This window comes from Dama dama, chromosome 17, assembly GCF_033118175.1.
Source record: "Dama dama isolate Ldn47 chromosome 17, ASM3311817v1, whole genome shotgun sequence".
In the NCBI taxonomy this organism is placed as follows: Eukaryota; Metazoa; Chordata; class Mammalia; order Artiodactyla; family Cervidae; genus Dama; species Dama dama.
Genome location: NC_083697.1, coordinates 41,953,183 through 41,976,535, shown reverse-complemented (window position 1 = coordinate 41,976,535; position 23,353 = coordinate 41,953,183). Strand labels below are relative to the sequence as shown.

Sequence of the window (23,353 nt, the reverse complement as noted above, 5' to 3'; positions counted from 1 at the left end):
CTCCTTCCTCCTTTCCTCTCACTACCCTGTGTATTTCCTACATCTACCCCCTCCCCCCAGCACTTCTTATTTGTATTCCCTGCTTTGTTTTGCTTCACAGTTTATTGCTATCTGATATACTATATTCAGAATTCGTTTATATCCCCCCCATATTTGTTTAGGGTCCATGAGGGTCATGACTTTGTTTTGTATCCCCATTATCTAGAATAATTGCACATAATAAATTATTTTTATATTAAATATATTTTATATATTTTATATTACAATAAAATATAATAAATATATTAAATATATTATATAAAATGCACATAATAAATGCAATCTTTACTAATTATTTTTTGAATAAATGACTATACTGTGACAAGAAGTTACTAATTGAGTATAGAATCTCTTTTTTGTATAAATAAAATCAAGCCCAAACCTTGTTTTAATGAACTGTATGTCTCTCGTTTTTCCTTCGCATGGCTGATATGTGGGATTCATTTGTAGACAGCTGCAGCTATCAGACCTTTGCTTGGTGGCTGTGATGATCTGCATGTCTTCACATGTGAAGGACCTGAGATGGAAAGGTCTCCCCTAGAAATCTGGCCTGCTCTCCTGCATCAGGTTCATTGGGTTTGCTTTTGGGGTCTTCAGTGTTTGTGAGTCAGTTGCAACTACATAGTTGGTGCTGTGCTAGGGATGTAAATATCTTGAGCATGGATATACTGCAGTGTGTTAGTTCCTTTACCCAAGCATGTCTGAAGCTTCTTTCGTAACCCTAAAACTGTAAGTATTGCAGGATGAGAAGCCCTTATGATTACATCGGTAGTAGATAATTGCTATGACAGCCTGCTGACTAAAGTTTGGAACCAGTCCCCACCCTGAGGTATTTTTGTTCTTTAATAATAGCTTTATTGAGATATAATTCACATATTAAAATAGTTTACCTACTTAAAGCATACAGTTCAGTAGGTTTTTTTTTTTTTTAATTATGTTCACAGAGTTGTATAATCAAGTTTAGAACATTTTCATCACTCCATAAAGAAATCCCATACTCATTAGCAGTCACACAGCTCTTATCCCCCAACCCTTAGCCCTAGGCAACCACTAATTTACTTTCTGTCTCTCTGGATTTTCCTGTTCTGGACTTTTCATGTAAATATAATGGAATCATTCATTATGTGGTCTTTTATCATTGGTTTCTTTTAGCATAATGTTAACAAGGTTCATCAATGCTTTAGCATGTATCTGTACTCTATTCCTTTTTATTGCCAAGTAATATCCCACTGTATAAATACACCATATTTTGTTTCATCAGTTGGTTGATGCTGTGGACATTTGTGCACAAGTTTTGTGTTAGTATATGTTTTCATTTCTTTTAGACACATACTTTGGAGTGAAATTGTTGAGTTATAAGGTAACTCAATGTTTAACCTTTTGAGGAACTGCCAATTATCTATATTGTCCACAGTGGTGGTTGAACCATTCTACATTCTTGCTAGTAGTGTATGAGGGTTTGAGAGTTTTTTAAAATGCAAATCTGTCCCTAAGAATGCCTCCCTAATAGGGTTGTTGTAGAGGTAAAACATATAAAGCACTTAAAACAGTTCCTGGCACATAGGAAGCAGTAAGTGCTGGCTATTTTACTGTTACTGATACAGTGGGTACTCCATGTTTATAGCAAGTTCAGAATCAATGCAGTGATTCCTTTTTTTTTAAATTGTGATAAAACATACACAACATGAATTTTACCATCTTAGCCATTTTTAAATATACAGTTTGGTGGTATTAAATGCATTCATAATGTTGTTCTATTATCACCACCATCTATCTCCAAAACTCTTCATTTTGTAAAACTCAAACAGTAGCTCCTCATTTCCTTCCCAAGCCACCCACCCCCAACCGCCACTCTATTTTCTATCTCTATGAATTTGAATACTGTAACTACATACTTCATATGATCTATGTTGTAGCATGTGTCAGAAGTTCCTTAAAGATGAAAAATACTCAGTCTGTGATATACTGCATTTTTTTTATCCATACATCCATCAGTGGACATTTAGGTTGCTTTCTCTTTTTAGCTATTGCAATACCTCTAAGAGCATGGATATACCAATTTCTTGGAGACCTTGCTTTCATTTCTCTTTGGTATATACCTGCAAGTGGAATTACTGCTGCTGCTAAGTCGCTTCAGTGGTGTCTTGACTCTGTGCAACCCCATAGACAGCAGCCCACTAGGCACCTCTGTCCCTGGGATTCTCCAGGCAAGAATACTGGAGTGGGTTTCCATTTCCTTCTCCAGTGCGTGAAAGTGAAGTCACTCAGTCGTGTGGACTCTTGGCGACCCCATGGACTGCAGCCCACCAGGCTCCTCCATCCATGGGATTCTCCAGGCAAGAGTACTGGAGTGGGGTGCCATTGCCTTCTCCAATGGAACTGCTAGATATTTAATTTTGATGGGGGCTGCCATACTGTTTTCTGTAGGGGCTGTCCCATTTTACATTCTGTGCAAGGATTCCAGTTGCTCCATGTCTTTACCAACACTTGTTATTTTTATTTTTCTGACAGTAGCCGTCCTAATGAATGTGAGGTGGTATCTCATTGTACTTTTGATTTATATTTCCCTAATGACTAGTGAGGGCTTCCCGGGTGGCTCAGTGGTAATGAGTCTGCCTGCCAATGCAGGAGACATGGGTTCGATCCCTGGGTTGGGCAGATCCCCTGGAGGAGGAAATGACAACCCACTCGAGTATTCTTGCCTGAAAAATCCCATGGACAGAGGAGCCTGGTGGACTACAGTCCGCAGGTTTCAGAGTCAGACACGATTTAGCAGCTTAGCACACATGCAATGATTAAGTGATATTGAGAATCTTTTCATATGCTCACTGGCCATTTGTATATGTTCTTTGGAGAAATGTGTAAGTCCTTTGCCAGTTTTTGAATTGGGCTATATTTGTTGAATTTTAGAAGTTCTGTATATATTTTGGATATTATTCCCTCATTAAAAATGTCAGTTGGAAAAATTTTCTCTCATTTTGTGGGTTTCTTTTTGACTCTGTTGATAGTATCTTTTGATGCATAAAATATTTAAAATTTGTCTCTTTTTTTCGGTTTTGTTGTCAAACCCGGTGTTGTCAAGCTTTTCAGTGCATTGTTTCTTAATATCAGAATCACATGGGCAATTTAAACAAGAAATCACAACAACAGATGTCTGTTGTTCTTCCCTAAATTTTCTGATTCTGGACGCCAGGATTGATGCAGGTATATGTACTTAGAAACATATACTGAAACTTCCTGAGGGCTTCTGCTGCTCATTTTCTATTGTAATTACTGCTTCTGTGCATGTGTCTTTCATCACACTGCTGTAACATCAGTTCATATACCTTGTTTGCCTCTAGTCAGAGTGAGCTGAAGTGCAGAACCAATCTTGTTTATTTTCTGATCTCTGATATCTAAAAAACTTTGAAAAACTTGTACTTTTTCTGGCGTACTTTGTTTTTAACAACTCTAAAGCTATAATTTATATACAGTAGGATTAACGCATTTTAAGTGTGCAATTTAATGAGTTTTGAAGTCATGAGAATCAAATAACCACCGCTGCAGTCATCATACAGAGCGTTTTTTCATCCACCAAAACTTCTCCTATGCCCTTTGCAGTCTATTCCTTTTCCACACCAGCTACTTTCCCTGTATCTGCTTTTTGTCCCCATAGTTTTGACTTGTTGAGAATTTTATGTAAATGAAATCATGCATGAAGTGGGCTTTGTGTCTGGCTTGTTAGAATAATGCTTTAGAGATTTTTTTCTACATTGTTGATTCGGTGGTTTGTTTTTGTTTGCTGAATATTCTTTGTTATGGACACATGACATTGTTTATCCATTAACCAGTTGATGGACATTTGGGTTTTTTTCCCCAGGTTTGGGCTCTTTTGAGTAAAATTGCTATGAGCATTTGAGTACAAGTCTTTGTGTAGACATGTGTTTTCATTTTTCTTGAGCAAGTTCCTAGTACTGTGATTGCTGGTTCATATAGTAGGTGTATGTTTGACTTTATAAGAAACTGTCAGATTTCCAGTGACTGTGTGATTTTCATTTATCCTCACAGTTTATAAGAGTTTTAGTTGCTGTGATTTCTCCCCATCACTTGGTGCCATCAGTCTTTTTAATTTCAGCCATTCAAATTGATATATAATGAAATCTTGTGGTTTTAACATGCACTTTGCTAGTGAGTAACAATTTGAGCAACTTCTCATGAGCCTGTTTTTAGCCATTTGTATGTCTTATTTTTGGCAAAGTATGTGTTCAGATATTTTGCCTGTTTAAAAAAATATCAAATTGCCAGCAGGGGAGAGTAATAAAGACTCACATTGTATTTTCTACCTACCAGGCATTCTTTTAGGAGTTTTACTTGGATAAATTCATTTTATATTCACCACAGAAAAATCAAATTGCTTGTCTTACTTTTGAGCTGTAATCGTTCTTTATTCAGTATGCAAGTCTTCTATCAGAGAGATATTTTGCAAATATTTTCTTTCAGTTGGTGGTTTTCCTTTTCATTTTCTCAACAGTGTCTTTTGAAGAGCAAAAATTTTATTTTGATGAAATCCAATTATTAGTTTTAGCTTTTGTGATTCATGCTTTCTGTGACCTAAGATTTTTGCCTCACTCAGGATTATAGTGATTTTTCTGCTAAGTTTTCTAATTCAGATTTTATAGTTTAGCTCTTTCATGTAGGCCTGTGATCCATTTTAATATGGTCAATGTTCAGTTTTTGCTTATGGATATCCGGTTTTCAGGACCACTGTTGAAAAGACTGTATCCTACTCTGAATTACTTTGGCACCTTTGAAAACCAATTGGCCATATGTGTGGTAGTCTATCTTGAGACATTTTATTCTTTCTAATATACATGTCTATCCTTAGTTCTACACTATGTTGATTACTGTAGCTTTTTGGTAAATCTTCAGAGTATGTAGTGCAATAATATAAATCTTCTAACTTTATTTTTCTTCTTCTGAACTGTTTTGGCCATGCTAGGTCCTTGGCTGTTGCATATAAACTTGAGAATCAGCTTTCCAATTTCTATCAAAAAGCCTGCTGGGATTTTCATTAGGATTACATTGAATCTATAGCTCAGTTTGGGGTGGAACTGACATCTTAATGGTATTGACTATTGTGATTTATGAACATGGTATATTTTCCATTTTGGGGGTCTTTAATTTTTCTTGGCAATGTTTTGTACTTCTCTATACAGCTTTTGCACATAGTTTGTTTCTAAATTTATAATATTTGATGTTATTCTATATAGTATTTTGAAATAGTTTCTAATTTTTTTGTAGTTTATAGAAATATGGTTAATTGTTTGTGTATTGGTCTTGAATCACCTTGCTAAATTCTCTTAATAGTCCTGGTTACGTTTTCTGTAAGCTCCTTAGAAATTTCTACATAAATGATAATATCTGTAAATCAAGTCAATTTTATTTCTTTCTTCCCAGTCTGTATGTCTTTTACTTTCTTGCCTTATTTTACTGAATGAACTCTAGTCAGTGATAAATAGAGGTTATAAAAAAGGACATCCTTACCTTGTTCCTTATTTTAGAGGGAAAGCATTCGTTTTTACCATTAAATATAATGATTTTCTATTAAAAAAAATGTGACTGTTGAATTTTGTTAAATGCTATACTGAATCTATTGAGGTGATTGTATTATTTTTCTTTTTTCTTTTCATTTTTACACTTTTAAGTGGTAAATTATATTGATTATTTTTGAGCATTAAACCAACCTCACACTCATGGAATAAATCCCACCTGGCTGCTTTTGATTTCTAGAAATTTGATAAGGATTTGCATTTATAAGGATTATTGTTTCCTTTCCTTGCAGTGCCTTTGGTTTTGTTTTGTGGGTCATGGTAGGTTAATAAAATGAGTTGGGAAGTGTTCCGTCTTCTGTTTTCTGGAAGAATTTGCCTGTATTATATATAGGTTTATTATAGGTTATTATTTTTTACTTAAATGATCGGTCGAATCACTAGTAAAAGCATCTGAGGCTACAGTTTTCTTGTGTGGACATTTTTTAGTTACAATTTCAATTTTTAAAAAAGATGTAGGATTAGTTAGCTTAGCTGTTTCATCTTAGATGAGTTTTCATAGTTTATGTCTTTTAAGGAATTTGTCCACTTCACCTGTCAAATTTATTGGCAAAAAATAGTTCATAATGTTACCTTACTATCCTTTTCATGTCTGTAAGATTTGCTTTTCTGATGTGGGTAATTTGTGCCTTCTCTGTTTCTTGATTAGACTGGCTAGAGGTTAACCTGTTTTATTAATATTTTCAAAGAAAAATTTTTTATTTCAGTGATTGTTTTTAATTTTTCTTGGTTTTCTTTGTTTCATTGATTTGTGCTTTTATATTATTAATATTTCCTTTTGTTTACTGTGTGCTTAATTAGCTGTATTTTTCTAGTTTCTTAATGTAGAAATTTAAATCAATGATGTGCCATTTCTATTTTAATGAGCATTTCATGCTAAAAATTTTCCTTTAAGCATCACTTTAGGTGTATTCCACAAATTTTCATTGGATGTTTTTAATTTTATTCAGTTCAAAATATTTTGTAGTAGTTTCTCTTATTTGACCCATGGGTTATTTAGAAGTGGTTGGTTTAACATCCAGATATATAGGGATTTTGCTGATATTTTTCAGTTAATGATTTCTAGTTGAATATTCTGTGGTCAGAGTACAGACTTTATATGATTTCACACCTCTTAAATTTATTCAGATTTGCTTTATGGCCCAGAATATGGTCTATCTTGGTAAAATACTCTGTGTACATTTGAAAAAAATGTGTATTTTGGCTGTTGGTGGATAATGTTTTATAATGTCAATTAGATCAAGTTGGGTGATAGTGTTAAAATCTGTATATTTATTGATTTTGTATTTACTTGTTATAATTGACTGAGAGAATAGTGGTGAAATCTTTGACTATCATTGCTGATTTGCTTATTTCTTCTGACTCTTTGAATTTTGCTATGTGCATTTTAAAGCTTTGTTAGTAGGTGTGTACACAATTAAGATCATCATATCTTCTTGAGGAATTGTTCCTTTTAACATCATGAAATATCATACTTGATCCCTGATGATATTCATTGTTTTGAAATCCTCTTTGCCTGGTATGAATATAGCAGTTTGAGCTTTCTTTTGATTGGTGTTAGCATGGTATATCTTTCTCTGTCTGTCTGTCTATTTATTTATTTTTCTGTGTGTTTATATTTAGAGGTTTTTTTTTTTTTTTTTAAGACTACATAGAGTTGGGTCTTGCAATCAATCTATCTCTATATTCTGGTTTGTGAGTTTATATACACATAAGAGAAAATGGACAGAGGGCTATAATTCCATAGATTGGTCTCAGTGCAGGGACGTTTTACCTGCTGTGATAAAACTTTACTCAGTCTATAAAAGCAAGTGGGAATTAAGTGTGTTTATGAAGCCTCTCCAGAAGCAGCTCTCCTTGTGATTACACAGTGATACTGTGTATAAGGTTGCATATAGTCTAAAAGAGTAAGCAGTGGCAGTCTTGGAAATGGTCTCCTGTTGCTATATCACATTGAATGAAAAAAATTTGAGTTGTTGAAAAAAGATGTAAGAAATGGAAGTGGTAAAAAGTCCTTTTATAAAAGCTTAAACATTTTCCATATTAAAAAAATAATACATGTATATTGCTCACAGCTTAAATACCCATAAGCAAGGAGAAGCAAATAAGAGTGTTTTATTCTTTAATTCTATCACTCTGAACGATAAAACATTACTTTGAAATATACCTTTCCAATATTTTTTAAACATCAATGTAACTTTCAAATGAAGTCATTTTGTAATACTTCTTTGTAACTTTCTTTTCCACTTAATATGCCATGAATGCTTTTCCATGTCGGATGTTCATACTGATCTATATGAGTCTTTTTAATGGCTGCGTATTTCAATTTATAGTGTATAATCCCAATTTGATTTCTATATTTTTTGTTAGTAGCAATGCAGTATATAGTATTTCTTTAGAATACATTTAGAAATTTGACTGTTGGATCAAGGAACATGCAAAATTCTAAAGCTTCTGGAGTATTGTCAAAATGCTTGCCTTAAAGTTTATACTGATTGGTAGTTTATTAATGTTAGTCGCTCAGTCATGTCTAGTTCTTTGTAACCCCATGGTCTGTAGCCCGCCAGGCTCCTCTGTCCATGGGATTTTCCGGGCAAGAATATTGGAGTGGGTTACCACACCCTCCTCCAGGGGATGTTCCCGACCCAGGGGTCCAAACCTGTGTCTCTTCTGTCTCCTGCATTGCACGCGGGTTCTTTACCACTAGTGCCACCTGGGAAGCCTGTATTAACATAGGTGTGTACCGTTTGCTTTTTTGGGAGATATAAATTGGATTTGTATCATAAATTTGATTTTCTGGTCCTTCATTTTTTTCCCTAAAAGCTGATCAACTTATTTCTATTATTTTGGTTTAATCAAAGACAGTTTTTACATCTACCACAGTTTAAATGGTGAGTAAAAAAGAGAGACTTCTAACACAACCTCTTGGAAAAGAAAGGAGTGGAAAGTATTTTGTGGTTGTTGCCCAGCTTCTCACTGTATTTTGTGATTTCCTATAGAGGGTTTTTTAATTCCCTTTTGGATCATCCATGGGTTTTGGCTGCCTTGCAGGGAGTTTGAGCTCTAAGGAGTAAAATAGCAAGTGTTAACTGTAGTATGTGGTGAAAATTGGGAGGATGAGAATATATTTGTGATATAATAGGAAATATATATGTAAGAATGTTTTTTATATATATCCCTGTTCGTTGGCACGGGACTCCTAAAACCCTTGTAAATTTTTAAGTGATAATAGAGTACTAGGATACTAGGAGCATCTTTTTTTGGTGGGGGAGGGGACATGCTGGGGGGCTTGAAGGATCTCAGTTCCCTGACAAGAGATTGAACCTGCCCTCCCCCCCCGCCCCCCGAATCCTAACCAATAGGATTCCAGGGAACTCACATCTTTTGTTTTAATATGGTGACTTTGGTTGGGCTTCCGGGCCAGGATGGGTCACCAGAATGACCCATCAGTGATTAGAGGCTTGGAATTTTTAGCCGACCCCGACCCCGTATTCTCCAGAGGGCAGAGGGGCTGGAAATGGAGATCATAATTGATCACACCTATGTGAGGAAGCCTCATGTAGTAAAGAAGACATACAGAACAGGCTTGGGGGAGGGCAGTGGTCCCGGGGTGGGGGTGGTGCTGGGTTTTCTTGACAATCTTCTATTTAGTGAATCTGGTGCAGATTAATTTATTTTTTCTGAATGGATCTGTCATGGTTCTGTCACTTCTCTGATTCATGTATTTTTTGAAAACATTTTATTTTCTCCATTCCCCCATAAAGGGTGATGATGATGATATCCCTTACTCCCCTTGTTACTCAGTAGCTCACTTGTGTCCAACTCTTTGCAACCCCATGGACTGCAGCACACCAGGCTTCCCTGTCCATCACCAACTCCCAGCGCTTGCTCAAACTCATGTGCATTGAGTCGATGATGATGCCATCCAACCATCTCATCCTCAGTCACCTGCTTCTCCTCCTGCCTTCAGTCTTTCCCAACATCAGGGTCTTTTCCAATGAGTCGGCTCTTCCCATCATGTGGCCAAAGTATTGGACCTTCAGCATCAGTCCTTCCAGTGAATATTCAAGGTTGATCTCCTTTAGAATTGACTGGTTGGCTCTCCTTGCTGCCCAAGGGACTCTCAGGAGTCTTCTCCAGCACAAAAGTTCGAAAGCATCAATTCTTTGGCGCTCAGCCTTCTTTATGGTTCGACTCTCGTATCCATACATGACTACTGGAAAAACCATAGCTTTGACTGTATGAACCTTTGTTGGGAAAGTGATGTCTTTGCTTTGTAATACATTGTCTAGTTTTGACATAACTTTTCTTCCAAGGAGCAAGCAAACTCCTCTAGTAATTTGAAATAACTAGTTTGTTTTCCTCTCCTTTAATAGGAACTGTAGCATCAGAATTTATATATATATATATTTTTTGGTCATTTGAGACATCTTAAAGCCTGACTTTGCATTTTGCTACCTGAGACTTTATATATTCAACAGGCATTCCCTAGCATTTCTTTAATGAGAGACAGACTTATTGGAGCTTACATTTGAATTCTTGTAGGTGCCCAAACAGATGCTGTGGTGCCAAAATGCTTTGTGAGAGATAAAGCGTCCATGGTAAACTGTGAGCTGAACTTTGAGGGACCATTAATATTTTGAACTGAGTATTAAGATTTCAGTCTTCTTGGAGTGATCTTAAATTATCACCTGGAGGACTTAGGCATTTAACTACACGATTTTATACGTATTGTGTCCCTTCTGCTTTTAGGATTTCCTCTATCAGAGCCGTCAGGTGGTTTCCTAATTTATAATCTTTCTCTGTTAAAATCGTCTTACAGCATTAGATTATGCCATAGTTGGCAATTCTGCATTCTTGAAAATAACTGAGTCACTGACTGCAGCTGATATTATTCTGACTAGTGAAGTGCTGATGACTCAGACACAAAGTCTTCTCCCCTCCCATGGCCTGTGACAGGCCTCCATATGTTTTATTTATTTTTCTCCATATGTTTTAATTGACTTAGTGATTTTGGCTTATGGTAAACTTAGATTTGTGGCTTTAAAAAGAAACTATTCTCAAACATGTTTCATTGTGTATAAGTGTTTTCAGGCTTTGTATGTGAGCATTAAAGCCCAATATTAAAGTCATCTGGTCCTGAACTGAGACCTACTGCTCTAAAGTCAATCGACTTTAGTTACAATAGTAATTAATCTTTTCTCTAATTCTTTAGTTGAAAATATTTGGTTGAATGATTGTTTAAACTTGGGCAAACATAAGATTATGCAAATAAGTGTTTGATATGCTCAGATAATTTAAATGGAAGCGTCAACTGCTCAGAGATACTGCCTGCCACTGGGAATCAAGCTTTTAGGTTAAACACAGTTGTAGTTGGAGCATTTGTGGGAGAGTTGTGCCTTTGATTTTTTTTTTTGTTTGTTTGTTTTTAGCCAAGTGGAACAAATCAGTTTGTGGACACATAAACATAGTAGGGAAAAAAAATATTATTTTAAATATCACACTCTGGGTTTCCAGTTCACAGATTAAGCACCTTCCTTCCTGTTGCTCCTACTGAATGCAACTGTAAAACCTGGATAGAGTGCATGGAGCAGCCTTTTGAGGACTCTGAAAAGCAAATAATGGCAGGTGGATTGGGAAAGAAGACCAGAATTTAAAGTGCCGTTGAATTGGCAATGAGTTTACCATTTTCCCCCTCTGGTCCTCTTCCCATTTGGCTAGAGGTAAGCGCAGCTGTGGAAGCAACAGTATGTAGGCTGGAGAGCTAAAAAGAGAGCCCCAGGAAACCTGAAAGTAATAGAGATAACAGAGGAGGAGGAGCTTGGGAAAGCAACTCCAAATAGTTATCTATGAACTCTTGGGGTCATCCCTGAGGTACATGTGTGAATCTGATCCTGCTTAGCAAATAAATGACTTTGAGAACTTACCTAACAAGTAGACAACCACTCAGGTTTCAGGCTGGCCACTGTGTGGCCCACGCAGGACACAAACCCAGTTAGCATGCAAAGACTTTGAAAGTTAAAACAAAATTGTTAACATTCTCCAGAAGATTTAAATGAGACCCAGAATCTTATAATAGTCTGAATGTTCATAGTATAGTCATACTCAGCACTGGAAAACCCAGGGAGATCTCCACAAACATGAGAGACAACAGATGCTGAAAGGACACATATATTGGGACTATCTGAAGACTTTATTTAGAGTAGCTATGGTACAAATTTTTGAAGAAGTTGGCTCACACTGTTGGGAAACAAATGGACAAGTGAAATTCTTTGCTAAGAAATAGATGATATAAAGAAGAACCAATACCATAATAAAAATGAAAAACTGGATGGTTTCAGTAGCAGAATGAAGATGACAGAGGAAAGAATCAGTGATGTTGAAGAGCAATAGAAATCATGCAAACTGAGTAACAAAGATTAAAAAGGCAGAGAGAAAAATTAACAGGATTTCAGGGGCTTGTGGAACAAGAACAGAAGGTCTGACATTCATGTCACTGGAATCCTAGCAGGAGACGAGAGAAAGACGGTAGTGCTAAAAATAATATGGCTGAAAAATTTCCAAATTTGGCGAAAGACATAAATATGCAGATTCAAGAAATCAGTAAACCAGCAAGATAAATCCAAAGAAATCCATATGACAACAGACCATAATCAAGCTTCTGAAAACTACAAAGAAAATACTTGAAAGGAGCCAAAGAAAAACAACGTATTACTTAGAGGGGAATGTGGATTTCACCCCAGAAACTATGGAGGCCATAAGTGGTGAGGTGTTTAAGTGCTGAAACAAATGAAATCAACCCAGAATTCTATATTCAGCCAAAAAAAACAAAAAACAAAAAAAAAACCAGGTAGAACAAAGTTATTTTCAGACAAAGGAAAAGGCAGAAAATTCACAGCCAGCAGACCTTTACTAAATAATAGTTAAAATGATACCAGAGGGAATATTGTTACATCAGTAATGAAGGAAGATTCTACACATAGACATCACCAGATGGTCAATATCGAAATCAGAGTGATTATATTCTTTGCAGTCAAAGATGGAGAAGCTCTACAGTCAATAAAAACAAGACTGGGAGCTGACTATGGCTCAGATCATGAGCTCCTTATTGAAAAATTCAGACAAAAGAAAGTAGGGAAAACCAGTAGACCATTCAGGTATGACTTAAATCCCTTAGGATTATACAGTAGAAGTGACAAATAGATTCAAGGGATTAGATCTGATAGAGTGCCTGAAGAATTATGGACGGAGGTTCATGACATTGTACAGGAGCCAGTTATCAAGACCATCCCCAGGAAAAAGAAATGCAAAAAGGCAAAACGGTTGTCTGATGAGGCCTTACAAATAGCTGTGAAAAGAAGAGAAGCAAAAGGCAAAGGAGAAGAGGAAAGATATACCCATTTGAATGCAGAATTTAAAAAAATAGCAAGGAGAGATAAAGTCTTCCTCAGTGATTAGTGCAAAGAAATAGAGGAAAACACTAGAATGGGAGACTAGAGATCACGTCAAAAAAATTAGAGATACCAAGGAAACATTTCATGCAGATATGGGCACAATAAAGGACAAAAATGGTATGGACCTAACAGAAGCAGAAGATACTAAGAAGAGGTTGCAAGTATACACAGAAGAACTGTATTAAAATGATCTTAATGACCCAGGTACCCCCGATGGTGTGATCACTCACCTAGAGCCAGACATCCTGGAATGCAAAGTCAAGTGAGCCTTAGGAACCATCACTACGAAAAAGCTAGTGGAGGTGATGGAATTCCAGCTGAACTAGTTCAAATCCTAAAAGATGATGCTATGAAAGTGCTGCACTTAATATGCCAGCAGGTTTGGAGAACTCAGCAGTGGCCACAGGACTGGAAAAGATCAGTTTTCATTCCAGTCCCAAAGAAAGGCAATGCCAAAGAATGTTCAAATTATTGCACAATTGCACTCATCTGACACGCTAGCAAAGTAATGCTCAAAATTCTCCAAGCCAGGCTTCAGTGGTACGTGAACCATGAACTTCAAGATGTTCAAGCTGGATTTTGAAAAGGCAGAGAAGCCAGAGGATCAAATTACCGACATTTGTTGGATCATCGAAAAAGCAAGAGAATTCCAGAAAAACATCTGCTTCATTGACTGTGCTAAAGCCTTTACTGTGTGGATCACAACAAAATGGAAAATTCTTAAAGAGACTGAAATATCAGACCACCTTACCTGCCTCCTAAGAAATCAGTATGCTGGTCAAGAAGCAGCAGTTAGAACCAGACATGGAACAGACTGGTTCCAAATTGGGAAAGGAGTACATCAAGGCTGTATATTGTCACTCTGCTTATTTAACTTACATGCAGAATAATCATGTGAAATTCCAAACTGGATGAAGCACAAGCTGGAATCAAGATTGCCAGGAGAAATATCAATAACCTCAATATGCAGATGACACCACCCTTATGTCAGAAAGTGAAGAAGAGCTAAAGAGCCTCTTGATGAAAGTGAAAGAGGAGAGTGAAAAAGTTGGCTTAGAGCTCAACATTCAGAAAACGAAGATCATGTCATCTGGTCCCATCACTTCATTTCAAATAGATGGGGAAACAATGAGAACAGTGACAGACTTTATTTTTGGGAGCTCCAAGATCACTGCAGATAATGATTGCAGCCATGAAATTAAAAGACACTTACTCCTTGGAAGAAAAGCTGTGACCATATTAGACCATATTAAAAAAGCATATTAGAAAGCAAAGACGTTGCCGACAAAGGTCCACATAATCAAAGTTACAGTTTTTCCAGTAGTCTTATGGATGTGAGAGTTAGACCATAAAGAAAGCCAAGCACTGAAGAATTGATGCTTTTGAACTGTGGTGTTGGAGAAGAGTCTTGAGAGTCCCTTGGACAGCAAGGGTGTCAAACCAGTCAATCCTAAAGGAAATCAGTCCTGAATATTCATTGGAAGGACTGATGTTGAAGCTGAAGCTCCAATACTTTGGCCACCTGATGTGAAGAACTGATCCATTGGAAAAGACCCTGATGCTGGGAAAGATTGAAGGCAGGAGAAGGGGGTGACAGAGGATGAGATGTCATCACCAACTCGATAGACATGAGTTTGAGCAAGCTTCAGGAGTTGGTGATGGACAGGCAAGCCTGGAGTGCTGCAGTCCATGCATGGGGTTGCAAAGAACTGGACACGACTGAGCGACTGAACTGAGCTAAATGAAGGAAGAGCAACAGAAATAGTAGATATCTCAATAAGTATAATAGACTATTCTTGAACTCTTTAAAAATGTCTTGATGATTAAAATAAAAAATTATAAAATTGTTACAGAGATTTCAGTGTATACGGATGTAATATTTAAGATTACTGTAACTTAAAGGAAAGAGAGGTAAAGAGAGCTATATTGTGGTAAAGTCTCTCAATTCCACTTTAAATGGTAAATGATTTATTCTAATTACACTTTGAAAAGCTAAATACTTGTGATTGCTCTAGAGATTACAATATAAGTAACTAATCAAAGAGATATAATAAAAACACAATAAATAAAAATGGAACACTAGAAAATGTTTAATACAAAAATAGGGAGAAATGAGGTAAAAGGGCAGAGGAAAAACAGGGAAGAACAGCAAATTAAAAAAGATCACAAAATCAAACATATCAATAATTATTTTAAATCTAAATAGTATAAGCAAAACAATCAGTGCAGAGATCATCATATTCTATTTTTAAAATAACCCAACACTGTACAGGAAAGTTAAAATACCCATTCCCGAGTATTTACTCCAGAGAAATGAAAACTTATTTTCATACAATAACCTGTGCACAAATGTTGATTGCATCTCTATAATTGCTTAAAATGGGAAAAAGCCTTTTGTGGTACATCCATAATACAATGGAATACTATTGACTAATATTAATAAAAAGGAACAAACTGTTGATCCATATGACAACTTGGATGGATCTCAGAGTTGTCATATTGAGTGAAAGAAATAATTTCAAAAGGTTAGATACTATATGATTCTATTATGTGCATTCTGTGATTGTATTATATTGAAAATATAAAACTGTAGTGATCGAAAGTAGGTCAGTAGTCACCAGGAGTTAGGGATGAGGAGAGAATGACTAAGGGATAAAACTCTTTGTCCTTTAGAGATAACACTTTAAGGGACTTTTCTGGCTGATGGTACCATTTTGTATCTTGATTGTGGCACTGATTACATGTGCTTAAATTCATAGAATTGTACACTAAAAAAGGTTCATTTTACTGTATGACAATATAAAAAGGTTTTTTAAAAAGTTGACTTTAGTTTGAGTGCTTTGGCTCAGGAACAAGGTAGAATTTCTTCTATGGTAATAACACTCTTATTGGGGGGGAGTGGTCACTTGAAAGTGAGTTGTGTTAGCGTTGAGATCCCACTAAGCATAGCCCAGATTGCCCAAAAATGTTTAGATGAAAATTAGAAAGGAGTTGGAATATGGCTTGGAAATAAGACCTTTCAGACACAGAAGCAAAGAAAATGAGGGCGAATCTTGCCAAGTTGTAGGAAGCCAGGGGCCCCTAGGAGGAAGATGGGTACTAGGAAATTCTCTTTGTTGGGATCTGCAGGGAACTTGGATATATTCTATTTTGAGTGGTTTGCTGAGTTCATTTCCACTATCCCAGACTTTCAGTAAAAGCCTGCTGTACCCCTCAGACTAGGTTGATAGTACTTCGGAGAAAAACTGTCCAGGGAGTATAGCAGCAGAAGGCAAGATGTGAACTAGAATGAGAGTTCAGTGGGAAATGAAAATCAGAGTTAACTATAAACCACTCGATAACATTTCTCATTGAAACAGACAGTAAGGGTAGTAGCTGTTACTGATTTAAAATCACCTAGTTCTTTTCCATGAAGGTAGATGATACAGACTTGTGGGTATAATGGGCTTGGAAGTCAGGAGGACCTGAGATCCAGTCCTAGCTCCACCGCTCATTTAGTTATGTACTCTGACCAGATAACACACTTTTTCTCAGCAGGGGTTATTAGAGAGGTGAAACCTTACAGAATTGTTGCAAGGATTAAGTTCACACGAGCAGCATCCATCTGCCTTCCAGGCACATAACATCCTTCTTTATTACCACCCTATGATGGTTCACTGCCCAACTTACTATTAGTTTGAAAACACATTAAAAAATTATGATGGGCTCAAAAGCCAACTAGCAGTAATCCTAAAAAACTGAGTGCAGTTGAAGTGCTGCCTTGCCCTAAGCATCATTCCACATTTGCTGCTGTTCTGCCCTATTACCTTGGCTCACTCAGAGTCGCTAACCTTGCTGAAGACTTCTAAAGATCTTAAATTGCTTCTTGTGAAAGGATCAGAAATAAAATATACTTTTATTGTCAAAAAATGCCAAATATTTCCTTAGTGTGTTTAATTATCTAAATGTGTGGGTTGAGTTTCTGTCATGATCTGCAAAATATAGCATACAGTCTTGACAGAATGAATCAGAAGAGATTACGCATGAACATGTTCACTGTCGCCTGAATGCTCCCAACTGGGGCAGGGGTGTATTCAGTGAGAGCTGTGAACAAAGTATTCCCAGTTGACCCAGGGAGTAGATTCTAGAAGAGCAATTAAAATTTCACTGTAACAGATTCCTAGTATGAATCAGATGAGCTTAGTTTTCTGGCTAGGAGAAATGAAATAAATTGGACTTGATACAACTAGGATTTAATTCTTTACAAATCTTTGCATTACTGAAGGGTACCTCTGCCTTTGGGGCTGCAACTTGTGTTATGGTGAAATAGGGGTTCCGTGTCTGTTTTGGTGGCTGATGTGTGATGAGACAGGAATTGGTTTGCCTAGGGCTTGCTCCTTGGAAGAAAAGCTGTGACAAACCTAGACAGCGTATTAAAAAGCAGAGACATCACTTTGCCAACAAAGGTCCATGTATTCAAAGCTATGGTTTTCCCAGTAATCACGTATGGGTGTGAGAGTTGGACCAGAAGGAAGGCTGACACAATTGCTCCTTTCCAAGTTTAAAGATGAGTTTGTTGTCCCTTGACTTGACTTTGCTTACTTACTTCATCAGTAAAGTTTCCAGTTTCATCAGGATTGGCAGGTAATTGAAGACTCGAGAATCCCCTGGATAGCAAAGAGATCAAGCCAGTCAATCCTAAAGGAATGTAACCCTGAATATTCATCTGAGGGATTGATGCTGAAGCTGAAGCTCCAGTAGTTTGGCCTCCTGATGCAAAGTCCAGTTCATTGGAAAAGACCCTCATGCTGGGAAAGATTGAGGGCAGGAGGAGAAGGGAACAATAGAGGATGAGATGATTGGATGGCATCACCAATTCAATGGATATGAGTTTGAGCAAACTCTGGGAGATGGTGAAGGACAGGAAAGGCTGGTGTGCTGCAGTCCATGGGGTTGCAGAGTCAGATGTGACTTGGTGACTGAACAACAACCATAACAACACTGTACATTAACATCCAGGCAGGAAAGGCTGGTGGTTGGCATAGGAGGTCAGCTATCAGGGCTGCAGGTCTTGGTTCTGGCTGAGGTATCAGGAGCCTGGCACTCAGGCTCAAGAGAATGTAAAAGCTGCTGAAGTCCTAGAACTACAGCACAGTGTGGAAATTTGGTGAAGGAAGGAAGAATCTGATTCACCTGAGCTACTTTGGTAGGAGTTTCTTAGCTTTCCCAAAGTAAACACAGGACTGTTCTTTGTGTGGGGGACAAGACTGAGTTGGGAGTTAGGGCCTAATGGCGAGTAGAGGGCAAAGGAGGTGGTCATGGGAATGAAAGCAATTGAGATAATTCAGGAGATTTCTCTGACATGAGCATGTTTTCAGCTGCTTAATTAAAAAGAAAAATTATATGTTATTTGACCTCAGTTTAGGTCAGATAACACCTCCTTACCTCTCCTGTCCCTATCCTTGAGTCTCACTTGCAGAGGCCATCACTTTTCAATTCTTGAAACTTTTTGGGGGGAGTTTGCCTTTATATTTATAAATAACATGCTTATAATGCTATTTCTTGATTTTTTTCAATATTGGACATGATCTAGAGGCTTTCTACCGGGAAAGATTACTCTGGTTTTATATTCTCCGCCCAGCCTTTCTTTCTTACTCTTTCTTACTCCTAGATGCTCATCTTTTCCATATAGTTGATGTTTTAAATTGATTGACAGATTTAACTATGTAAATTAATAAATTATATTTATTTGGTTATTATGACTTTGTGTACCATGATTGTTCTTATTTCTGGTAAAGCATTCAGTGTTTCCTGGAGTTAATTATTTCATTTTTCTCATTTGCATGTAATCTTTATTCTCTGACAGAACTGTGAAGCTCATGTAATATAAACTCATCAGATTGTATGTCATTTTTCACTTTGGAGACATTCCTTCCAATTTTCCTTCATTGGCTGCTACATAGCTGTCATGGAAATAGTTTTCACCCTTTCCTGAATCCAAAATCTTTTTGTTGTTGTTGTTGTTCTGGAGGTATGATATTATGTAACTGAGATAGGAGGGAAAATATTTTGAGAAATTTACATCCCTGAAAATTGTTCTTTTTCCCCCCTCTCTTCTCAGATTTTTGGTTGGCTGCTGCTGTTCTCGTTTAGTTGCTAAGTCACGTCCAATTCTTCTGCAATCCCATTAACTGCAGCCCGTCAGGCTCCTCCATGCATGGGATTTCCTAGACAAGAATACTGGAGTGGGTTTCCATTTCTTTTTCTATGGGATCTTCCCGAGCCAGGGATCAAACCCATGTCTCCTGCATTGCTGGGCAGTTTCTTTACCACTGAGCCTCCAGGGAAGCCCTTTTGGTTGGCTAGATATGAAAGTCTCTGTTAGAAGTCATTTTCCTTCAGAATCATGAAGGCATTGCTCTAGTGTCTTTCTAGCTTTCATAATTGCTTCTGAGAAATATGATGCCATTCTGATTCCTGTTCAATTGTATATAAACTGTCCTTTCTAGAAAATTTTAGAGTCTTTTTTGGTGTTGTGAAATTTCAAGCGGTAGTGTTCTGAAGTAGTTCTTTTTAAAATTCATTCCTTATTCTCTTTATTCTGAGGTTTTAAATCAATCTTTTCAATGTGAAACTCATGTCTTTCAGTTATGAGCAATCCTGTCTTTGAAAATTTCTACTTTGTTTTTTTCCATTCTGTTTTGGGGATTCTTATTTTTCCATTGTTGAGTTTCTTGAAATAGTCTCATTTCTTTCTTCTTTTTCTGCCTGTTTTGCTCTTTGACTTCTTGCTCTATTTCTTAGAAAATGTCAATTATTATTCCCCATCCTGCTTCTGAAGCTTTTTCCTTTAAATTTGTGCTGTTATATTTTCATTTTCCAAGGTAATTTTGTTTGTTTTCTGAAGGTTGGAAGCTTCTTGTCTTGTATTGGTAATGATCTAAAGATTTTTTTTCTGTTCCTTGTTTGATCATTTTCTTCAGAGTTTCCTTCCTTCTGTTTTCTTTGCTGTTTAATTTTTATGTTAAATGGTCTTCACATACGTGATTGTCCTTGTGCAGCCTTTTATTTTTAAAAGTGAGATACTAAAATGTAAGCAGAACAGTATATGGGCAAGTTTTCTTAACTAGTGGGAAGCTGGACATTTCCTAGGGGGACCCAGCATTGCCAGTAGCCGTGGGTCTTTTCTTTTGGGCCAGTTTTCTCAGAGAAATCCTCCTGGCTAGATGCATAGACAGACTTATGTTATAGAACTGAGGAGAAACGGGTGTTTTTGTGGACGGGGAAGGGCTCATTGCTCCCAGGCAGAATCTCCCACAGTCCCACTGCTTTTAGGAACAAGCCTCACTCCTATTTACACTGAGTCCTCTCTGGTCCCACACCTCCAAATACTGAATCTTAAGGCATCTTTCTAGGGAGGAGCACCAGACACAGGAGAGAACGTCTGGAGTGTGTGCGCTGCCCAGTATAACTGGGGTCTAAATTGATAGCTTTCAGAAACATAGAAAATTTGTATTCTCCCCACAGATGTAGTGGTTCTCTTTGAAAAACGCAACTGCCTCGGATGCTAATTCTGTGTAATTCCTTTTTCTGGGCCTTACATTTTCCTCCTTTGATTTTTTTCTTTTTTTCAGAGCAAATTGGAGCTTTGGCAGATCAGCACATTGTCCATGTGGCATGTGGCGAGTCCCACAGTCTGGCCCTCAGTGACCAGGGCCAGCTGTTTTCCTGGGGTGCAGGTAGTGATGGGCAGCTGGGACTCATGACTACTGAGGATTCTGTGGCAGTACCCAGGTAAGAATGTCAGTTACTGTAAAGGTTATTTCCTGCTAGTTTCTTTGTTAGACTCCTTGGTTTGGATTCTGGTTTCTTCTTTTATTAATAATTGTTGTTTCCTTTGAGTCACTGTCATGCCTTATACTGTTATAACACTCGTCCCCAGAATTGTAATTGTAGAAGTGTTTGAAAGTCACTTAGCTGTGTCCGACTCTGCAAGCCCATGGACTACACAGTCCATGAAATTCTTCAGGCCGGAATACTGGCCTTTCCCTTCACCAGGGGATCTTCCCAACCCAGGGATCAAACCGAGGTCTCCCGATTTGCAGGCGGATTCTTTACCAGCTGAGCCACAAGGGAAGCCTGATAGAAGTGTTTATCTCCAGTTAAAAAATATGAGTTGTTTGGGAACTATACTTCATTTATCCCAATAGCCTGTTGTTGGTAGTGTTTGGAACTCATTAAATGTTTAAATTAAAAAACCTCTTTTCACATGCTGCACTTATTAACCTTTAACTTAAAATTGCAAGCCTAAATCAATTATTCAGTTAGACACTTTAAAGGTCAGTCACAAAGCTGACCTGTTACTCTTTAATAATAGGCCAAATTACCTTCAGCATTATCAACAGCTAATAAACCAAAATATCTATAAGTTCTTTAACACAGAAGTACTAATACAATGGTTTTTAGTCCCTTAAGTGTTTACTTAATTCTAAATCTTTTATGAAGGGCTTCACTGGTGGCTCAGAGGTAAAGAATCCATCTGCCAATGCAGAAGACTCAAGTTTGATCCCTGGGTCAAGAAGATTCCCTGGAAAAGGAGAGGGCAACCCACTCCAGTATCCTTGCCTGGAGAATCCCATGGACTGAGGAGCCTGGCAGGCTGTAGTCCATGGGGTCACAAAAGAGTCAGACACCACTTCGCGACTAAACAGCAACAAAATCTTAGATGATTTGGCTAATTATCTAACAGATGCTTCACCACTAAGAAAATGTCTGTAGTATTGAAGTTACTCTCAAGGGGACGTTTTGGGGGTGGCGTCTGTTTGTCGAGGGTTTTAATGGTCAAAGAGGCCACTGGTTTATTTCCTTCATTTAATTCCTAGTCCTTTGTACTTCAAATGTACAACGTTCTCCTATTGCAGTACTAGTCCCATTCATTGCAATTTTTAATTTGATAACTAATTTTAGTACAAAGCTGGGAGCTCTTGACGCCAGGAGAACTGGATTATTTATTTTAGCATCACCATTGCTAAGGGTGCTCTAGCACGTGCATTGCTCAGTATAGGTCTGGTTAATAAATGGCCTCTCCTCCCCTGCCCAAATATTGTCCCTTTTAAAGTACAATACATTCTTCCTCCTCCTCCGTTTTGCCCTTCTTAGATTTTTGTCTCTTTAATCAAAAGCTGTTTTAGGGAAAAGAGAAACATGGAGGTAAGAGTAATTTGATTCATTTCCTGAGTTGGAACAGGTAATGTCTTAGATTCATTACTTTCAACACTTAGTTTAATTTTGGGAGAAGAAGATGAGTGGAAATTTTAAAAAAGGGATGGTTTATTTTAGTGAATTGTATGTAATATTAAGGAAGAGATTTACAATATTCATGACAAAAATATTTCACTCGTTGATGAACAAACACTCAGGTAAAGTCATTAGTGGCATTTTATTTCAAAAAATGAAGTAGTCTGTGTTAGAGTAGCAATTTATTATTGTTTTTATTAGTTATGCATATATTATGGATGACTTCTGAGGCTTTAGTTTGTATATAATTTTACAAGTTAATTAAGATAAATTCATTAATTCCTATCTTAATATTGTGGAGAGTAACATAGCTTTGATATTAGACAGCCTCAGATTCCAGTATTGGCTCTATTTCATATTAGGTGAGTTGCTTTGAGCAAATTGTTTAACTTATCTGAGCCTCAGTTTCCTAACTTAAAAGTGAAGTTATATAGTATTGTGTACCTTTACCAAGTTGTTGGGAGGATAGAGTAAGATGGGTAGGTAAAACACAGTGTATGCTTGTGCATATATGGCTCCTTTTCTCCATCTTATGATACAATTTCTTATTGTCTTCTTTCTTTTGACCTTTTTTTTTTGTAACTGTGGTTTTGAAGGTTGTGATAAGGGTAATGGTGACCCATAAAGGGAGAAGTGTGGGGAATTTGAGTGGAAACTGGCCAGGAAAAGGACTCTTGTTGCATAAAGTTCTGAAACATTGGTCCCTAAGACAGGATGACTTTTTTCAGTTTTAAAAAATTGTGGGTTTCTGGACTTCCCTGGTGGTTCCGTGGTAAAGAACCTGCCTGCTAGTGCAGGAGACAAGGATTTGACCGCTGGTCTGGGAAGATCCCACATCTGCAGAGCAACTAAGGCCCTGTGCCACTACTATTGAGCCTGTGCTCTGGAGCCTGGGAGTCACAGCTGCTGAACCCACGCATGTCCTAGAGCCTGTGCTCCACAGCAGGAGAAGCCACCGCAGTGAGAAGCCCACACACTGCAGCTGGAGAGCAGCCC

At 37.4% G+C, this 23,353-nt stretch overlaps 1 protein-coding gene across 4 annotated transcripts in view; it reads left to right on the top strand.

Annotated features, from left to right (window-relative positions):
- Positions 1-23,353, top strand: part of HERC3 (HECT and RLD domain containing E3 ubiquitin protein ligase 3) — a 189,377-nt gene that overhangs the window by 75,941 nt on the left and 90,083 nt on the right. For all 4 annotated transcript variants that reach the window (XM_061164417.1, XM_061164418.1, XM_061164415.1 and 1 more), the window contains one exon: positions 20,695-20,854. In XM_061164417.1, coding sequence (XP_061020400.1) covers positions 20,695-20,854 — 160 coding nt within the window. The remainder of the gene's footprint in view (positions 1-20,694; positions 20,855-23,353) is intronic.